The sequence below is a fragment of the Ambystoma mexicanum genome, chromosome 1p (genome assembly GCF_040938575.1).
Source record: "Ambystoma mexicanum isolate Mex_15411 chromosome 1p, UKY_AmexF1_1, whole genome shotgun sequence".
Taxonomy (NCBI): Eukaryota; Metazoa; Chordata; class Amphibia; order Caudata; family Ambystomatidae; genus Ambystoma; species Ambystoma mexicanum.
The window spans coordinates 399,111,371-399,132,526 of record NC_090921.1 but is presented as its reverse complement, the minus strand read 5'-3'; the positions used below and the strand labels follow the sequence as shown (position 1 = coordinate 399,132,526).

At 44.6% G+C, this 21,156-nt stretch overlaps 1 protein-coding gene across 1 annotated transcript; it reads right to left on the bottom strand.

Annotated features, from left to right (window-relative positions):
• Nucleotides 1-1,451: 1,451 nt before the first annotated feature.
• On the bottom strand, nucleotides 1,452-3,809 carry LOC138487256 (E3 SUMO-protein ligase KIAA1586-like). The gene has a single exon (XM_069613891.1). It carries the CDS (start codon nucleotides 3,807-3,809, stop codon nucleotides 1,452-1,454), a length of 2,358 nt encoding a protein of 785 aa, XP_069469992.1.
• Between the last annotated feature and the right edge of the window lie 17,347 nt (nucleotides 3,810-21,156).

The window sequence follows — 21,156 nt, the reverse complement described above, 5'->3', positions numbered from 1 at the left end:
TCAAAATGCCATGCCATAGTAAGAAAACCTTTCCAGGTTGGCCACGTAAGAACACTTATATTGGCTTTGCGCTTAACCCCAGTATAAAATGCAATTCATAATAAGAAATAATGTTTTAATTTGATGCATAAATGCTACTGCAATGTAAGAATGTTCATTTTATTTGCTTTCCCCGCTATGCCACCTGATAAAACATTTCAGTGCACCAACACTCCCTTAAGCCCCAACCTTCCATGCAAACACATATTCATCCACATTCACACCAGCAGGCATGCACCCATACAGGTTCTCTCAATCATTCACACACGCACAGAATATTCACACTACATTTGTATTCACATGCGCACCTATACCCACCAGTCAAACTGTACTCTTATATACCCACTAATACAGACACCTCTTGCCAAAAGACATGCACTCACATCTGACAACCACAGATGAATACACAAATGCTTTTTTTACCCATTACTTGTTTTCCTGCAGATCCGAACTCAACGAAGCTCTTCAATCCAGGCCTCCGGCTCCAGGATTCGACATATAGGAACCAGAAAGCAGGGTGAGCTTCCTGGGTCCTGACATATGTGATAGAATCACAGTACCTACATCTCATAGCCACATAGACTGAAATGCGCTGTGAGGCGCAGGAGCACCCTCACAGCATATTTGAACCTGCAGGTTGCCAGCCTGCATCCCGAATGGGCCATACAAGACTGGGGAATCAAAATACCCTGGCCTTGCTTTGCTTATTGGGCATGCGTGCTGGGGCACTGCAGATTAAAGGGAAACCAGTCTTCCTCATTACATTTTGGTGGATTGCCTATAATGTGTGGCATCTGGCAGGTTCACACCCTAACTCCCTTTTCAGACGGTCTGCTCCTGTTTTTGTGCAGGAGGCTTGTTGGGGGCATGGCTAAATCATTCAGATCTATCTTTCTGGCAATATTTCACTTAGCTAGAACTACTATCAGGGATGCATAGGTATCCATTCAAAGAAAAGGAAAAGATAGTACTATAAATCCATTTAGGGCTTGATTTTGGATGATAAGAACTGCACGGCTGGCTCTAGAAAAAGCATGTAGGTTCGGCTTCATTGATTGGTGCTGCTCAGAGTATTACAGGCGAGTACTGCCTTGTCAACCTAAAGCTGTAGCAGCTGAACAATACATATGAACTTGGCTCATTCAACAACATGCTAACTTAATAGTTGAATTACATTTTATTTTACACTTCAAGCGGAGGCAGCTGTTAATTAGGCTTATAGGCAGTAGTACTGACATAAATATATACAGCAAAACTATCAAAATAAATATTGTAATTTACATTTAAATATGTATTTAAATATTGGTACAGAGTGCAATGATATTGTGTTGTATTCCATGTACGCTGATGCTAAGGGACCTTTATTCAGAATTGTTTTGTTGCAAAGGGAACTTGTGCTCAGAAAGTAAAAATTATTCACTGGCCAGAACGTTCCAGATTTGCTTATAAGCTGATTCATTAACAACTTGTCTGCGAGCCATACAGTTTGAGGCATCAGCGCTTCTCCTGCCTTTTTGCAACCATTTCCTTACGTAGCAGTCTGGGATAAACTCTGTCACAAGAGGCCCAACAATTTTTAAGAACATTACAGAGGACAATCTAGTAACTGACATCCTATTGCGCAATGGGGTAAGCACATCATTCATCACGCTAAAGCCACGCTCACAATCAGCAGTGGATGTGGAAAATGTTTCCACAATTCTTGCTAAAGGTTTCAATTGTATAGGTATCATGCAATCTTTGTTTTGTTTGTAATCCCTGAAAGCGTTTATGTACTGTCGGGCATCAAAAACATGTAACTTATCACAAAATGCCTGCAAATCAGCATCACCATACTGAATATCCACAGGAATGGGCCAATAATGTGGGTTCAGAAGCTTCATTGCATCTATCAGCTGTTTGTACTCAATTTCTCCCTCTCTGTTGGAGGTATTCTTTGAAAGATTTGATGCTGTTGCTGTTGTCATTCTTTGGCAAATATTATTTGTCAAACTCCTAAAGAACTGAGCTCTTGATATGCTAATACAACCTTTGGTGTTACTGTGCTGCAGTTGTATCCCATTACATTTCATTTGTTCGACAGCAGTAGCTGTAGCTGTAGCATAAGGCCCAGGTGACAATGCCATTGATTCAAAGACATAAATATGCGTTTGGATTATTCTGTCTGCCTCATATAATGTCATGTCACGACGCTGCAGTTGTCTGGATAAGTCACCCAGTTCTGTCAGGGCATCGAACATTATCCCCAGGTTCTCCACAAATACTGTAGATGTTAACATTCTGTTTAAGCCACAGTATTTGTTACGCTCAGTTTCACTCCTCGCTGTGTCACAAGAAGATTCACCAAAATGCTTATTTAGAGCTTTATAATTATTCCACACAGCCTTTACTGACCTTTCGCTGGAGGCCACCCAACGTATATCTAAAATCTTTCCTATTTTGAGAAGCCTCACTTCTACCTGTGCTGCACATTCCCCTAGCTCGCGCTGATTTTTTGGGGAGGCATGGTAAGTTGCATACAGCTTGTCAAAAAAAATCTTAAGTTGATTAATCCCTGTGACTTCTTTTGAAACATCGCCAACCGCAAGCTCTAATTTGTGGTTAGCACAGTGCCAAATAGTCAACTGTGGATACTTAATCTTAAGTAGTGTTCCTACACCAGACTTTCTTCCTATCATGTTAGAAGCCCCATCAGTCACTAGCTGAATCAAATGCATTCTTAGATAGTCATCTGTAAGGCCATAACTCTGCAAGCATGCCAATAACTTAACAAAAATTATTTCTGCTGAAGTACCAGGCAGTTCAACAAGGTCCAAGAAAAAGGTCAAAGGTGGATCCTCCTTCTCAATGCATGCTCGTATACAAATAATTAAAGTTGTTAGTTTACTGAAGGTGGTGGATTCGTCTATTAATACAGATATTTTTGATTCATTTTGCAAGATATGGTGAACCAGTTTTGCCCTCATCGTGGTTGCTATGTGCTCAATAATGTCAGCACAGCTGTGGTCAGAATGCAACACTCTTCCCAAATCAACACCATTCATTCTTTGAACATCTACATCCAATGGTAGATCAGTAAAAGGACGTTCATGTTTACCTATTTTGTAGGCACTTCTAAATACACGGCATGTGTCTTCATATAATTTAACTTGCATTCTGGAATTTAACTGAGTAATGGATTCACAAGTCCTTACATCTAAAATGGCCACTGCTTTCAAATGGCAAGCGCTGCTCTTATGGAGATACATTTTTTTACGCAGGGCGCTGTGTTGTTTCTCTTTAGTGGGACCATACGAGCTGACTGAAGAATTCACCCATTCCAGAGAGAAATGCACACCTTGACTTGTTTCTGTTCCAAGATTTTTAACTTCCCTACAGATTTTACATCCAAGCTTCCCTTTGGAAGAAGTAAGCCAAGGGTATTCTTTGCATTTATTTTCATACTGTTCCCATGACCAGCAATCAGGATGCTCACTTCTTTCCTCCTCCTCCCTCACATTTTCCTCTTCACCAAGGACCAGGTCCATTACACTGTCTCTCTCATCGGAAGCTTCTATCATCACTGGCATAACCTCTTCAGGGGGTACTTTTCTTTTTTTCTCAGGTACCTTAAGCATTTCATCTGTTCTACTTGCAGGCACTGGACTAAAGTTGCTTTCCCCGCCTAGATTTTCAGCCACTGCTGGGTCTTCTACTCTGACATCTGAGCTCTTTTGAGCTGTTTCCATAGATGTAGCTGGAGCATTTTTCTTCTTTAGCCACTTTAGCATCCTATGTAAATAGTTTTGTAAAGAAAGATACTTTTATAAATGCTCGTTATAAGCTAGTAGCTAGACATACACGTCACTTGCTATTATTAATTAAAGCCAATTCTCTAAATTCAAACAGTCTTTCTTACTCGCCCAGAGTGAATATTCACTCGCCCATTGCGAACAGTGTCTCCATGTTTTGTGGCCTATTCCATCAATGTGTTTTTCCGATAAATGAATCATTCAGTTGTGTGCAATGCATTAATCTTGCATGGCAGGATAGAGATTGAAGTTGCATTTCACAATGTTTTTATTGTCTCTTTAATCAATCCACTGTATGCTTGTGTTAGGGGTTTCCCCTACCTCGGATACACCTGTACAATATAGGTCTGAGTCGAACTATTCAGGAAAGAGATAGCCCTACCTCATGGGGATATATATCAGATTTAGATATTGAAAACCCTATTCTTTGGTAAGGGTGAGAAATGCAGACCAATTTGCATGGCAAAGAGATTTATGCTTAAATCTGATTCCCCAGATTTATTTCTCTCTTTACCTTAGCAGTGATTTGAGTAGACTGGTTACAAGAGTGGGAGACTTCAAAGACTCTGGCTAAGATTGGGGATGGCTGCAGCCATCTATGGCCCTGCTAATGAAAAAGTCCTGCCTTTCTGTAGCTCTGTGTCAAATTTTGCCTCATTAAGTGGCCATATGTGTTCTCTTTTGGAAAAAATGGAGTGTAGAATCTCAGCCCACAGGCCACAACCCACAAAATCATGGCAGGTTAAGGGGTACACATGATCTGAGAGGCAAGTGGATACACCACCACAACAGCTACACCATGGATAATCTGCAGCTGCTTTCTACACATTCAGGAGCCACGTGGGACGGACTAGTAGCTATGTAAACAGACTGAATGGTGTCTTCCTTCAAGTGCTTTATCATTAATAACATATGGAAGATATACAACCATGTTCTCTTACCTTGAGCAGTCTGGAAACAACACTTCCTAAATGCCTCTGGGTTGGCTGGGCAGGATTTCAGTCACCTGGTTGTTCTCTTGTGGACAGATGAATCCCTAGGGAATGAAGAACAGGCATTCACATGTTAGAGAATGTTTGCAAAGCTTGAATCAGGTAGTCTACTAAGAGAAGGATGCGTCCAGGAAAGAGTGAAGCTTGAGGTTGAAGGATGTGGAATACTGATAAGGGCATACTCATTCTAAGAGGCTAGGAAGTCGAGTATTTAAGAAACCAGGGCACTACGAGGAGCATGCACACACGAGTGGGATCCCATGTATGGTATTCCTCATGTGCTTGGTACTCAGACCATTTCCTAGACATTACTTTACACAGATACTCTTTATCATTTGCTGGTCTTATCATGAACATCCCTTGCTTAAAAATGTGTTAAGAGCTAGGTGGGGTATGGGATACAGGGGTGAATATTTCAAGTTCCAAACTACTAGCCAGCCATAAAAAAATCACTTACCACCTCAATTGCACATATACAGCACACCATTTTCCAAATGTATCTATATAATAACACTTCTGTATATCCAGTGGGAAGAAAAAACACAGCGAGCACTGCAAAGTACACATTTCAAGCCCCAGAATGAAAATAGAGAAATGTATATATTTCAGTGTTACAAAACTGATGACTGGCAACACTGGGACTGTTGCTGGAGGGGCCCACTTGACATGAAAAGTTTGAAATGCCCTGACACTGTCCCTGTCACAGCTCAATGCATTTTATTTAGGAACTCCACTGTGCTTCCAGAAATATTTCCCTACATCGAACTTTGTTTTTCTGCTTTTGTGGGGTTGGGTAGGAAGCTGATGAAATACCCACACATCACTGCTTCCAAAGCTCATCAACTTGAAAATAAATACGTTTTAGGTAACAAAAAGAATACTGCTTTTGTATTCTGTTCAAACCTAGGATGTTTCCAGATCCTGTAGTAATGGATGACATTAATATTACTGCATTCAATAGTATTCATTTGTGTTAACTTTAGAAGGATAAAAGTCTGTGCTGGTCCTATTGGGAGGCTATCCTTTGATTACATAACATTCTTTGCAGTCGCCACATAACCCTCCTTTGACCTATTTATTAAGATTGCTTGCTTCCCCCATCCATTACATTCTCTCCCAAAGAGTCAACCCCAGAAACTCTCCCTTCTCCCGGCAATCCACTCTGGAGCAATGCAAAGCATGTAGTGTGTTACAAAAAAAAAACTAATAAATAAATGAAATAAGCATCAGCTGAAATCCCATATCTACATTTTACACGTAAATTACTTTCAACTGTGCACGTCCCCAATAAAGTAACAAGAAGTTTGAGATAAATGAGGGTGCCCAATAGCTTCCAGTTGGGGGTATCTCTTACGTAATGGGCTGCCCTGCCGCAATGGGGACCATGCAGTGTATTCCGCATGCACGTTGATCAGACTCACATCAGCACATCACAACATGCATCCATTTTCAATTATGTGTTCTTTCATTATTTAGGCAAGTACTTCGTTTTGCAGGCTGCTGTCCTTTTAGAACAGGTTGTCTGAGAATGCTATAGGGGTGCACCTAGTCTAAAATTATAGGGCGGGGCGAACCCTTCAAATATTGGAAGAGGCGCTAAATTACTTGTGTAGGGGCATCTAACTTCATTACCAGTAATGAGACTATTCTAGTGCAGCTTCAAAGTAACAAACAGTTAGCTCTCTCCTTTATGTCTGAAAACACCCACTTCTTGCAGATCCTGAAGATCCTAGAAAGTGTGAGAATGTCAGATGGTGGTGTGCAATGAAAGACTCAATATCATAGCATAGCAGGACATAGAGTGTGGGGCAGTACTCTGGACGAACCAAGCAACTTCAGTGGCTGGGAGCAACAGAGGAGAAAATGTAATGTTGGTTCAACCACAGTTAGTGCGCTATACTAGAATCTCTGGTGTGCTGATTCGCTGTTGAGACTATGTCTACCTGTCAAATCAAGCCCTATTCTAAGGTTTTAAATGTAATCACTTATACACACTCACATTTTTGCAGTTGAAGCCAGGGTGAGATTACATTATATGCTCAGGATCACACACTTAAGCTAAACAGTGAACAGGGATTTTAACCCACTGTGCAATTTGGGCACAGCCATCTTCTTCCATGTTTTAATCGGAACAAATATTTAAGTTTTGGGTCTCAATCAAGACCTATTATAATAATGTCCTATAGAGTTTACTTGCAAAATACACAAATTGCATAGTAAAGCATCATGACAACATGTACATTCGTATAGCAGCATGTTGGGCCAAAATAATATCAGTGTACCTTTTATTTTCCACATCCTAAATGGAAAATAATAAGATGCAAGAGGCAAAATATCTATTTACCCACTTTATTTTCAGCGATTTAAGACACACTCACAATAAAATAAGTTGTGTCATGAACTCACTTAGGTTTGGAGATTCGTCACAAACCTCCAGCGTGACGTGTTGTTATGTATGGTTTTAAGAATATTCAACTAAGGACATCAAAGCAAACTTTAGTTTTTAGCATCAAACTATTAGACATTATGGGTGGCCTGGCTGGCCCCTGACCTCCTGCCGGCACCCTGCCAGGATGAGACTGAACATCCCAGGAAACTGCGTTGGTGCTCTGACTTGGGGGGCCTTGGATCAGTGTCCTCGGGGGCAACACGAGCGAACTATCTCAGTAACCCCCCCCCCTAAAATTAATTCTCATTCTACCACCTGCATGGGACCGGATTAAGGTAAGAATCACTTTCCATTTACAGAGGACTTTGAACATGTTTAATAAACATTTACTTAGAGCTGTACTGCATTTCCCATTATATTGTAAAAAAGGTAGTGCGGGTTTGCTTGTGTTACCCAGTGCAATGCAGTTTAATTATTCGCCTGTGTGTTCTATTTTTGAAGCATTTTTATAATGCCATGGTTCCTGGATAGCTTCTAGGCGCCTGGCTATGCTCGCAATGGATGCCCTCAGTCTGCGAATGCTCTGGGTTTTTGTGGTCTCCAGCCTTACCCTTCCACTCTCAAATTGTATTCATTTTCCCCCACGGTCGGACTGGACCATAAAATAGTCTTGGGCACTAATGAAAAAGTGGCCCACAGTTGCAAATGGCAATTCATTCTTTTGACACTGTTTACCCAAGGGGGAGGTATTTTTATAAAACGGGACAAAAATTGTGCATTTTAATGAATATTTATTCAGCAACACTGGTCAAAACTACTATCCGCATAGTTAAGTAACTCATAAAATTGGCCCATATTGGCCCAAAAAGTGTCTCACTCCTGCAGAAGTGGAAACACGCAGCTTCTGGGCGCTATCCTCTGAACTCATACTACTGCAGTGCAGTGCAGTACAATATGCTTGGGTCGGGAGAGAGGGACAACACTGAACCGTCCTTCTCTCGCGACCCAGCACCTGGCCCTGTGTGACCTCACGCCCGCACCAAAACCAAATAAAAAATGCTCAGGTGACCATGCTCTTGTGAGTTTCATTAGTGCGGCACCGACAGCTAGAGTGGAAGTGAAACTTCATTAACAGCCGTGTTTCTAACTGTGAGACAGTTTGCGCTGAATGTGATCGCGTCTAGGGATTCCTAAAGGGCAGTCCGTGGGCACCGAGGTTTATTGGGAAGGCATCTGCTGTAGCGCTTCACAGCACAGGGTGGGCGGCACCAGGACAGAGGCGCTGTATCTTCTGGTGACGTTGGTCCTATCCATGCCTTGATTGTGTTGGAGGTCACACCTATACTCGCATGACACGTTATTGGCGGGAATAACACCATTCAATTACAATAAGTGAAAGAGAAATTAATGCTACAGGACACTCTAGGGATCATTATGAGTTTGGTGGTCACATTGGTGGTGCTAATACCACAAAGCTGAAATACCATTACCACCTGTGGTAACAGTGGTGCCTCTGTCTTATTATGAGATTACCGTTATTCTCCATTCCGTACTCCTAAAGGACATTAAGGGGAATAGAGATATTACCAGTGGTAGTAAACTCACCATCATCCTGTGTCTGTAGGTGATACTATCATGTACATGCATGCGTTTTTCCTCATAATCAGGTGTACTTAAAAATCAGATGAAGGTGCCCGCCGCACCACCTTTATTTTCAGTTACCGCCGAGCTCGCAATGCATGAATGTGTGCCCCATGTGTGTCGATGAGAGCTAAGACTCTCATTGCAAAGGTCGAATGAGGTCATGCGAAAGTGGAAGTTCATGATTGAAACTACTAGGGGAGGACAAAGAGACCCCATGCAAGCTACCCACTCGCAGACTATACCTACACTAAGGAGAGACAGCCTCACACCAAGGCAAGCACACCACACTCCACACTTACACTCATGCCCACACACCAGTTAGGGCCCAATATACTGTAACCTCTTAAGCACATGAACTAATCCTTCCCAATGAGACAATCCGAACCAACCACAAAAACAAGGTTTCCAGAATATGGTTACAACCATCTGACCCAGCCACATTCCCTCCTGGTACACCTTTCAATATCCCAGTGGCCTCCATCCCTGTGAACCCAAATCCCTCTGAGCAACACCCCTCTCCTGCCCACCAACCATCTGACCCAGCCACATTCCCTCCTGGTACACCTTTCAATATCCCAGTGGCCTCCATCCCAGTGCACAACACCCCTCTCCTGCCCACCAACCATCTGACCCTGCCACATTCCCTCCTGCTATACCTTTCAATATGGTCAGGAGAGAGGGACGGCACTGAACCGTCCCTCTCTCCCGACCCACTAGTCATCTGGCCTGGCTGGCCCCCGACCTCCCGCCCACACCATGCACATGCACTGCACTACTGCAGTGCAGTGCAGTACAATATGCTCGGGACGGGAGAGAGGGACAGCATTGAACCGTCCTTCTCTCCCGACCCAGCACTTGGCCTGGCCCTGTTCTAACACAGATTCATCTAACGGGGAACCAATGAGCGGTTCTCCAGTGGCATTCTTTAGACTTCTCTGTCTCGGGAGGATAGTCTCAGGGGCAACGTGCTCGCCGTGGAAGCAAGACGTCATGGAGCACCACAGGTTTGATCCCCGGGTTCGCGCTTAGAAACCTCTGGGTATTAAGCGCGTTATAAATAACCTATCATATCAAATTAGCCTTACCTTTTTTATTTTTCCTCAGTTTAATTAGATTACTATACATGAACGCATAATTAGATTTAGGCTTACAAGGTGCGGCATTTGTTCGGTTTTTTTTGGTCTCAGCATTTTCTTTATGGTGTACCATTTTCAATCCAGATGTGCTGGTGCTGCGTTCACATCCTACTTTCCGCCCAATGTTCATACTTTTGTGTATTAGCAGTGCCTGTATATCAATTTTTATTCTAACCGTGCACATTTTGCCAAGAGATCTGTCAGCAGGTTCTCAAAGGCATTCAACATCATACTAGATGTCATAGTGCTATCGCCAATACTTTCATTCTTACATATACTCGGGTCAGGCAAAGCCTTTGACAGTGGAAGCGCATTAGGTGCAGAATTGTGCATGCCTGCACCCCATGACAGACCACCAGAAATAAACCCATCTTTCAAGCCACTGAGAACGCTAGGAGCGTTCATTGACCCTTGTGGGAACATCACATCCACTGCTAATGGGGACTTTTTTTATATCAACTAGAGGAGTGGAGGACTCACAAAAGGATTGGGACATGTTCTGCCCAAGAAACTGTACTCCGTCGTCTTCCAACTCACATATGGGAAGATCTAATTTTAAGTTTACACACTGACTATTTATAATAGTCCTATGTACTTGGGATATAGCGCTTAGGCTATTCCCTTCCAACTTACATGGTGGATACACTGTGATCACCTCAGTTATGCAATTACTATTGCTGGATCTCTCATAAATAACGGAAGGTGCAAGGCCAGTAGACCCCACAGAAACAACTGACCTCGTAATTCAAGGAAGTGTTAGTTATCAGGGCATTTGTTACCTTTTGACTACACAACATTTGGTGCCCCTCGCCACAAATGACATCATCTAACAATTTTGAACTTACACAACCAAGATCAGAAGTGAGTTTGCCTTGATTTCCACATATTATACTGCACTGCACTGCAGTAGTGCAGTGCAGTCAGGGCTCAAGTCGAGGGTACACGCGGGGGGACGGAGTCCACCCACTTTTTTCAGTGGGTGGACTCAGTCCCCCCAGTTAAAATGAGAAACATTGAATGTGCTCTTTTAGTTTATGAATTAAAGCCAACCTCACGGATCGAGCCACAGTCGTCAGGTTTGCAGGCCTGACACTTGCCCACTGCACTATATAACGTGATGAAAAATAACAAGCAACTAAAGGTGAAAATGCCCATTTTCGGTACTGCAATTTTCAGGGAAAACATCTGTTTTGGTTCTCGGAGTTTAAAACATGCACACCTTTTAATGTTTTTAAAAACACTATTCGAAGAAAATATCCTCTCTTGGTTTTGTGTGGGTGTTGATTTTATGAAGGGCAAATGCCATTTGTCTTGTGCAATTTGGGTGGTGGTTATGCAAAGGCAGTTTAATGAAATGTGCATATTTCACCTTGATATGCTCATTTCTGGCAACGTCACATCCCATTGCGTTTCTTGATGAGTCCCCCCACTTATATTTTTAGGACTTGACCCCTGACTGCAGTGCATGTGCATGGTGCGGGCGGGAGGTCGGGGGCCAGCCAGGCAGATGACTAGTGGGTCGGGAGAGACGGTTCAGTGCCGTCCCTCTCTCCCGACCTGAGCATTTTTTTTTTGTTTTGGTGCGGGCTGCACCAAAACAAAATAAAAAATGCTCAGGTCGGAAGAGAGGGACGGCACTGAACCGTCCGTCCGAGTCCCGACCCACTAGTCATCTGTCTAGCTGGCCCCCGACCTCCCGCGACCCGCCCGCACCATGCACATGCACTGCACTGCAGTGCAGTGCATGCAGTAATATGCTCGGGTCGGGAGAGAGGGACAGCACTGAACCGTCCTTATCTCCCGACCCAGCACCTGGCCTGGCCCTGCTGTGACCTCCCGCCCACACCGAAATAAAATATGCTCAGGTCGGAGAGAGGGGCGGTTGGCACAGAACCAACCGTCCCTCTCTCCCGACCCACTATACACTCGCCTCCATCTGCCCCCCCCTTTACCTACCTGGCAGCGCAGTCTGCAGGAGGTAATGAAATTCTAGGCCTGCTGCCTGGCGAAGTCCATCTCCGACAGAGGCTGCTGGCTGCTGGTCACTGGCCCACGCCTGCGCATAGTGAGGGGCACGTGCAGAAATGAAAGGCACTGCATCTCAATGCGCAGGCGTGGGCCAAGGCTCTGCCATCAGCCTACTGTTTGCAGCCTGCATCAGACAGTGCAGTGCTGCCACCGTTCCTATACTTTTACTTTAAAAAGGAACGCTCCGGAGCGGTTTCTTTTTAAAATAAAAGTATAGGAATGGTAATGAAGAAAAAAAAAAAGTAGAGGAGCACCGCTCCCATCCGCTCCCGCTCACTTCGATCACTGTGAGCGCCTCTTACCTGAATCCAGCTACTCCATCGATGTGCGTGCCTCTTACCTGAATCCAGCTACTCCATCGCCAAAGGCGCTCCTACCTGCTCCTAGCCGCCCCATCGCTGTGTGCGCCTCTTACCTGCATCCGATCACTACCAGAGTTGGGGCTTTCTTCTCACCTGATCCGGGCGTCCAGCTACCCGGAGCTCCACTTCGTTCCTTTTCTCCGCAACGTCTTCACCCTACAACCGTGGAGCTGCATCGAGCATCCAGACTTTGTTCTTCACCGTCGGCCTTCTCCTGCAAGAGACAAGAGAGAACGACAGGTTAGAATTCATAAAAATAACCAACGCTTTATTGCTGCCATACCAGGGCCTAGAGTTCCATTATAAAGGCAAACCTACCAGTTCCATCAGGCTCAAGGAACTCCCCGGATTCGCTCCACGACTCCGATTTGCCTTTTTATACCTATAGGGCTGAAAATAGACTTTGCAAGAATTATTATTGAACAAGACAAAGACATTATAACAAACAAACAATAATCACAACCAAAAGACTTACCTTCTAAGTGGATTGGTCGCAGCTAGTCTGAATCAACACTTCCACAGACCAGTGAAGCAACTCGGTCCGCTCTACACGCCCCTGCTACGATAAGCAGGATGGATAGCTCAACATTACAACACAACAGGCGAGCTTGCATGGGAAAATGCTTGCACACTTCATTTTGGCACAACAGGGTCGAAGGAAGTCACGACACCCCCACAACATTCTCATTAGCTCTCATCTTCTCTCAGGGGCAATACCAGCATCCAGAACAGCAGGCTCTGCAGCAACTGGGAGAGGGAGGTGATCCAGAGGAGCCAAGTCGGGGGAGGGCTCCAACCGTGCCCCAACGCCCCCGCAGAGACCAGGTGAGCGTAACAGTTAATCCTCGCTTTTGCATCCCCTTCCCTTTCAATTTCCATGCCTCCTATTCTGGTATTCTGGGTGTCTTGGCTCCTGGCAAATCGTGTAGGTGCCAATGGGGGACTGGGAGCCAGATCACAAGTGCTATAGCTAATTTTATGACCTTCTTGGCCATATTGGAACAATTTGGATAACTTTCAAGGCCCATTCTGATATTTTCACCACCTCCTTGGGAATTATTGGCATGGGCAGGAAGGCACAAAAGAGCCCATCTGGACAGTGTATGACCAAGGCGCCCACCACCAAACCTGCTCAGAAGGGAATCTCAAGCAACCGCTTGACAGCTGAGCTTTCTGTGGTGCGGCAAGTAGATCTAACATTGGGGTGGTTAATTTCAAACAAACAAGTCACCCTATCTCTAGCTGCTGTTCCTATGATGAGGACGTAAACACTGTGCTCGGGGGACTTCCCATCACACTCTTTGTTCCTCTGAAGTGAACTGCATTGAAGGATAGAAGATTGAGTTCTGCTTATATCGTCATCTCGTATAGCATCCGGCCCGGGGACATGGATAGTGCCCACCCCGTCGACTCACATATACTATTGATGCCAAGTTTGTCATTCTTGATCCTGGGAGCAAGTATCTGTTGTACCTTGCAAATGGTTGCCAACACACTCCAATTGGTGGATTAATCTGTTCCCAGTGGACCCCACCTCTCCTGGTGTTGCCTATTTAACAGTGTTGCCCTTTATTCCAGACCACTGGCATCTGTTGTAATTATAGTCAGAGAGAGAAAGGGCTTATGTGAAAACAAAGCCCCTCAAGAGTAGGGGTGGGCAAAAACAACTAATTATGTTCTGCAGGAAAATTGGTGAATTCCTGGCAAATTTCACCCATTCTGCCAATTTCACACACAGAGTGGAATTTCCAGTTTGGAGGCTTTTCCCACCTGAAATTTAGTTTTTGGAAAAAATAAAATTCCGGGTGGGAAATGAGTAATTCATCAGTTAAATTTCGTTTTTTTTTAAACCAAAATTTCATTTTGTGTGGGTTTTGGATCACACAAAAGCAACATTTCATCACAAAATTAAATTTTCATTGCATAAAAAGTGCCTAAATTGCGGTACAAAAGGTGAAAATTCCCTCAACGAGCAGAACAGAATTGTTGGCGAATTTCACCAATTCCGTTTTGCCTGCAGGGTTTTCACCCACTCCTTCTCAAGAGGCTTTCCTTGTTCAGCCACCACTGCATCTTGACTCATAATTCTGGTGATATTGGAGTTTTAGTTTCAAATTCCTGAGAATCTGTTTTCCAGTATCTGTGGAGATGGGACATCTCAGGGTAGATGTGCAACCTTGCCCATGGGACCACAAAGAGCAAGATGCCATATGTTCCTGTATTTTTGGCATCACTCTGGCTCATACCAACTCTGATCCTAACATCTTCCACAACCAGCTCTGTAGTCCTTTTGCTCAGTCTTCAGGAAGCAGAACCATATTCCTAGATGTCCACAAGCTCCTATGAACTGTAAATTCTGAGAGGGCACTGACCAAAATTTCTGACAATTCAATAGGAGCCTGATCGAAGGCAACGTTCTGCAATTTGTCGTCAAATGTTCCCCGTAACAGCAGGCTTGCTTTGCACCAATCATCTGGGACTTTTTGCCTTTGCAAGGAGGAGGCATCCCTCCTTCCCTGATTCATATTTGGTCTCTGAAGACAAGAAGAAGGATTCACTTGTTTTATGTTAGGAGTACATTCTTCTCCTACGTCCTCTGCCAGGGAGGTGAAGAGAAAAGACATGCAAGGCAGAGGATGACACCTAACCATTAACAGGGATCAGTGGGGGTGAAATTCTGTGGACCAGGGCCTCTCTGCTAGCTGCACTGGAACCAGAATCATGCTCTCTGGAGGTGAAGAACCTCCAGTAGGTGCCAGCCAAATTCATGAAGTAGAACCATAGAACTGAAGGGCACCGGATTGGGCATCCCAACAACCGAGAAGAGCAGAAGCAGCTGGAATCATGTTTCATCACCTCAAGACATCTTGAAACTGGATCGTCCATGCTTTATATATTTTGAGCCGCTACAGGACCTGCAATGTTGCTTTTGGCACTCTATGCAACTTCATACCATTTTCTGCACTTTGAGCCATCCAGACACTGGCTCGACCTTTGAAGAAGACTGACCTGTCTCAACCAAATTTTAGGCTTTGCATCGTGGGAGCAAGATATTCGAGTAACGAGTCAACTGCTGGAAACCATTGACTCGCGCATCCCTTACAGCGACTCGACCCAGCAGAGCCATTTCTCAACTGATGCCCAGATCATTGGAAGCCATTGTCTTGGCAACCCCAAACACAAACCTGACCCAGCGGCAGCCCGCACCTTCAAATTGACTAGATGTCAACCACCAGTGGGATAACACCAACTCAAACGTCAAGACATATGTACGACTGCAACAAAAGCACCTAGCATCCTGGCTCGATGTTGTCCAGCTCCAAAGAAAAGATTGAAAGGTGCTCTGAAGAGGCTCTGTATACCTAGTCCACCTTTTGGAGTCAATAGTGTATTTAGGCTTTCTGCTGCCCTAGGCCCAAATAAGTGTGTGTGCCCACCCAACTTTACTCACCCTCTCCCAGACTCTGCACCTTCACCCTATTTCTCCCCTTAAAAAAACTCTGTACACTTTGTCCAAACTATGCACCTTCACACCTCTTTTTGTCCCACATTTTGGCTCCATAGCATTATAAGGAGGTTTTTAAGGGTGCAGGGATTAGAAAGATATAGCTTTCTCTCTATTAATTCAAGCCCGTCATCTTCTATGTTATGTTAGTTGAAAGAGTGTTTTCAGATCTCTGCTGCCCAAGATTTGGAGAAGGCAGTGTGTTCTACAGTGCACTAGAGATAATTGTTACTGCTTTTTTGTCTACTTCCGGTTAAGTCCAAAAAAAATCTTTTAGAGGAAGTGATAAGAACAAAAAGCTTTCTGCAACCTGGACACAAGTGAGGGAAGGTTGGAACGAGGAGAACTGCCTGCTGTCACTCTGTGAGAAGCACCTAGACGTGTCTGTAACATTAATGCACCATAACTACATTTCTACATCCAGTCTTGTCAAATGGTAAGGCTTACATATGAAATATATGCAAGTGGTACAGGCACATTTTATAAAAATGTTGAATTAAAAGAACTCAACCCTGTTCTCATGGTTACAGCTCTGGCGTTAGCAGGCGGCAAAATGCAAATAAGGCAAATGACCCGCTTCAGCCAATGTACCTCCTATCCCTTGGAATGGAATAGCATTAAAATATGGCAAAATCACAATTGAAATGTGTAAAGTCTGCCTGGGCATAAACACCTCAGTAAAGGCAGTTGGAGAAGGTTCTTGGAATCTTTGGCTGTGCATTGTCACGGTTGGGTAATCGATAACGGGGGACCCTGAACATTCATGCGTGAGAAGCAACAGCATTCCTCGTAGCTGCACAATCCAGGCACCTTTTATAACAAATGAAGTGGCACATAATGTTTACATCATTGCTGTTTGTGCAATTGTTCAAAATACCCAACACTCCAAGAGTAAGATTGAGCCATGGATCGGGCATTCCAGCACCATATTACCTTTGTGGGTGTGGTTTAGGCTATGGGTCTTGCCAGCTTGCGTTTAAGGTAATATAAAAAGTTTGTTAACTCCGTAGAGTTGGTTGGACTATACAATACATAGGAACATATTGAGATGTGTGGTTATAGATATAGATGTCCGGCTGCCCAGCTGCCGTTTGAAATACTGTTTCACAATAAAAGTCCTACCTTGTTTAAAAAAAGTAGGTAATGTAAAGATTACTTATAAGCATCACAGTTAAGAATTGTGTGACATACTTTGCTTTTGGACAGTTGTTTCTCCTCGTAGTACTGAGCGTACTGCAAAATGTCACCAAAGACACATGATAGACCCTGCAGGGGTGACATTTGCCTGCTTAGCACTGAGCAGCTTCTGTAAAGATGGCTGAATGGATATCTTTACGGGACACGATTACTGTGCAACTTAGGCACACGGTTTTTGTTCTCACCCTTCTATGGCTTTGGGTATCCTTTCACAGCTTCTCAATGCCCTTGCGCATTCAGATTTACTGTTCGCATTTTAACTTCTCTATAATCTATTTCATGCTTGCACCTTTTGGACGGCCACAGACCTCTGAAATGTGGGTCCGGGGAAGGAAATGACTGCTTGCTTCTGAACATCATTTTAGTGCCACCTGTGGGAACTCTGTGTATGACCTAAGCATAGGCATGCGTTTAATATTGTAAAATGATGCATCATTTTTACCTTTACCTTTCTGAATGCCTGTCATCTATTTGAATATAAAAGTGATTGCTTAACACAGTGTATGTGTGTATTGATTAGAAAGAACTCCAAAGATAATGTGAGGTGGCAGCAATAAAGCCAATAAGGTTTTGGCTGTTTTGCATATTAAAGAGCATTTTGGGAAGGAAAGAATGACCAAAGAGCTTTGTATCTGTCATATATGTCTGTGAGAGTTGTATGACTGAATCACTAAATACCTAAAGCACGCTGGGTTTGTTACGTGTTTCCTTTTTAAAATGTTTTTAATAAACAAAAGTCACCCTATAAATAAGCGTTTGCAAATATCACGCATATGTACACGTTTGACCATCGTAAACATTTGGTGTCAGAGTGGAAGGACTGCTAACAGCTCAAAATTGCTCTCAGTGTTGTGGAGCAGCCAGACTTGGAGAAAAAAAATTGGCTTTATATTTGAAAAAAATGACAACCCGTAAATTGAAAATAAAGTGCAATAAAATGCCACTCCTCTGGCAATCTGCTGCCCTAGGCCTGGTCCTAGTAGGCCTTGTCACTTGTCATAAATATGTCTATGTGACATGTAGGCCCCCTTCATACCTTCCAAAGACAATCCTGAACTATCGACATAGTTGCCAATTCCCTCGCCAGATCAACCCTGCTTGCCAACCCAGAGTGCTTCTTCACATCAAAGTTCAGCATTAACTGTGTTTCTTTTACAGGAGTGGGTTTGTAGTGTTTTTAGTTCGTTTGTTTGAATTCATTGTTTTATTGAAGTGCTGATTTTTTTCATAGATCCTTGATTGAACATCCTTTTATTTGGGAACCGTTTTATCAACACTGATTGGATTGCTACTGTTATCAGCTAACAACCCGACTAAAGCTATAGCCTCCCATTTGCCTGCAATACCAAGCGGTAAACCTGTCAGGCTATATGTGTTTTACTCTTATGATTGTCATCACTGCTGGTTGAGTAGTAGTGTGGGGCTGAATAGGTGATTTAGCCACTACTTATTCCTATGCTTCTGCGGAGCAGTAGCCATTGTCTCACAGTCTCCCTTGTTCCATTTATCACAAGAGACTTTTTAATTTGGATCTTCGATAAGGCACCTGCATCCAGGCTGGAGTAGCAGCCGGGTATAATGAGCGGCAGGGCAGAGGGAGTTATCATAACTGCCTGCAGGTTTCTTGCTTTGTGCAAGGTTTGGCTCAAGATGACGTCCTTGTAGAACTAAAAGTCTCAGATGAGTGTGGGTGATGAAAAATGCTGGTTATTGAAACCACATTGCTAAGCAGAGGGCCACTGGGCCACCACATTATACAGGCACAATGCATGTGTATAAGGCGCCTTATTTCTCTAGTGTTGTTGTCTGGGCTCATACACAGATTTCCTCTGTATGAGAGAATCAGAAAAAAAGGCTGTCCAAAGGAAAGCATCAATCTGGAGCCTGCCATAGTCCTCAGGGTCCTTTACTGATGGGTCGGTCCAGTCAAGAATGCAGGCACCCTCAAACTAGCTTTGAAGGGGGTGAGAATGTGGGTTGGAGGACTGCACCTTGCAATAAAAGAGACAAGATGTACAAAGAAAATGGGGACATTGAGTCTATAGCTCATATTCTCTTTACATCTGGGTGCACTTCACCCATGGATTATCGGTTTTCGTATTTGTATCAGGGGCCTCAAACTATTTCCTTTTGATCCAAGGACTGCTCTGTTTAGACATTTCAGTGTGGTTGGCCATGCGGTTATTGGGTCTGCCCAAGAGCTGGAAAACAAGATTCATGAAATGGGTCACTGTGAAGTCTATGCACCACAGTCCACATATTTCCAGTAGCATCTATCTCTGCTTGAGGGATACGTTCTTGCTTTCCATCGCCAAACCTCTATGTTTGCTCCCCGGTCTTTTCCACTGTGGTGGGTCAGAAGAAGGAGCCAGACTCTTCGATGGCATTTCCAAATTACTTTCATTCAAATGATAAGAGAACGGCCTAGCTTTCCCTATTCTAAAGGGGTTTCCTACCTATCTAAAGGCACTAAAGGTGCTCGTCTGTAGTTAGGAAGTCCTAAAGAAAGAAAAGTCCTTTGTAAAATCTAGTTCTACCCTGACCCTACCAATAGGAAGAAAACTTAAACAGTTCCAGGAGATCCACTTAATTCTCCTGATAAGCGACGGCTTCTTTAACTCAATGGGCCTCATTATAAGTTTGCCAGTCCAGGAACTACGGTACCGGTAAGCATGCCGGTACCGTAGTTCCCAGACCGGCAAACTACGAGATGTGCTCGCGGGTGGCTTTCTGCCTGCCAGGTCGGACCTGGCGGGCAGAAAGGCACCCGCGAGCACAGCATGTCGGATGCACCGGCACCTTTATAAACAGTGCAGGTGCATCCGACCTCCACATTCCCATTCAGCCCTACGGGGCCGAATGGGAATGGGGAGCATCTTTTTTCCAGTACCCGCAAATGGGCAATTACCGGGTCCGGCAGGGCCGTAATGATCCGGTAATTGCCCATTCACGGGCTGCGAAATAAATATGTCACCAGCGGCAGCCACGCCTGTATTACAGGCACGGCTACCGCTGATGTCATAATGAGACCCAATGGGCCTCATTACGAGTAGCCCGGTAAAAGCGGGTTCATTACTGGCATGCCGGAATGAGCGGGTCCGTGCTCGTATGAACCCGCTAATAGCGGGTGATTAAGAGTGCGCGAGCATGCGCGTTCCCCCATGCCGGTAGTGGCAATACCGCCATGCCGCCAAAGGGCCTCCAACTCCCCTATACCGGCATCACGGGACCCGCCCATAGCGGTACCCCCTCATACCAACCCCTAAATACCGGCACGGTAATACCGGCATGGTAATACCGTGTTCGCAAAAAACGGACCCAGAAATTACGTCATCGCGCAGGAACGGGAAATGGGCCGGTGGTCATCTTTAAAAACACAATCCATTGCCATCCTCCCCAACCACCAGTCCCTTTGTGTTGTGCTGTGGCAGAAAAGAACCAGGATGTCCAAGGCAACCAGGAAGGCGACCCCCAGGAAGCGCAAACAGCATTTTTCCGACGCTGAGTTTATATGCTCGCTGACACCCTGGCACAGCATGCGGACACCATCAGGAGCACAGACATGAAACATGCGGCCCAGACCAAAAAGAAGGAAGTCTGGCAGGAGATCGCACAGAGGGTGTCGGCAGTGGGAACCATTCCAAGGAGTGTGCGCGACTGTCGCAAGTGGTGGGATGACCTCCGCCTCAGGGTGAGGAAGATCCTGGCAGAGAACAGGAGGGCCGCCATGGCGACAGGCGGGGGCCCACACTCACCAGTGAAGTTGACGCCATGGGAGGATACAGCCAGTACCTTTATAGATCCCGAGTCCATAGAGGGAATTGGAGACCAGGAGGTGGGCGCCGCATCATCCACAGAAGAAGGTGAGTGACCCATCACATCCCTGTAGGCTAAACCATGATGTGCCACAAGTGACGTGGAAGTGAGACTAGGCAAGGCAATGCATGTCCTAGGCCCACATCAACATATCCAGTCAAGAATGTGTGCCACACCCTGCTACACACAAATGCATGCTGAGTGCCAATCCCAATCCCATCACAAGTGCAACATGACTCAACCGTGCCCATGTAACT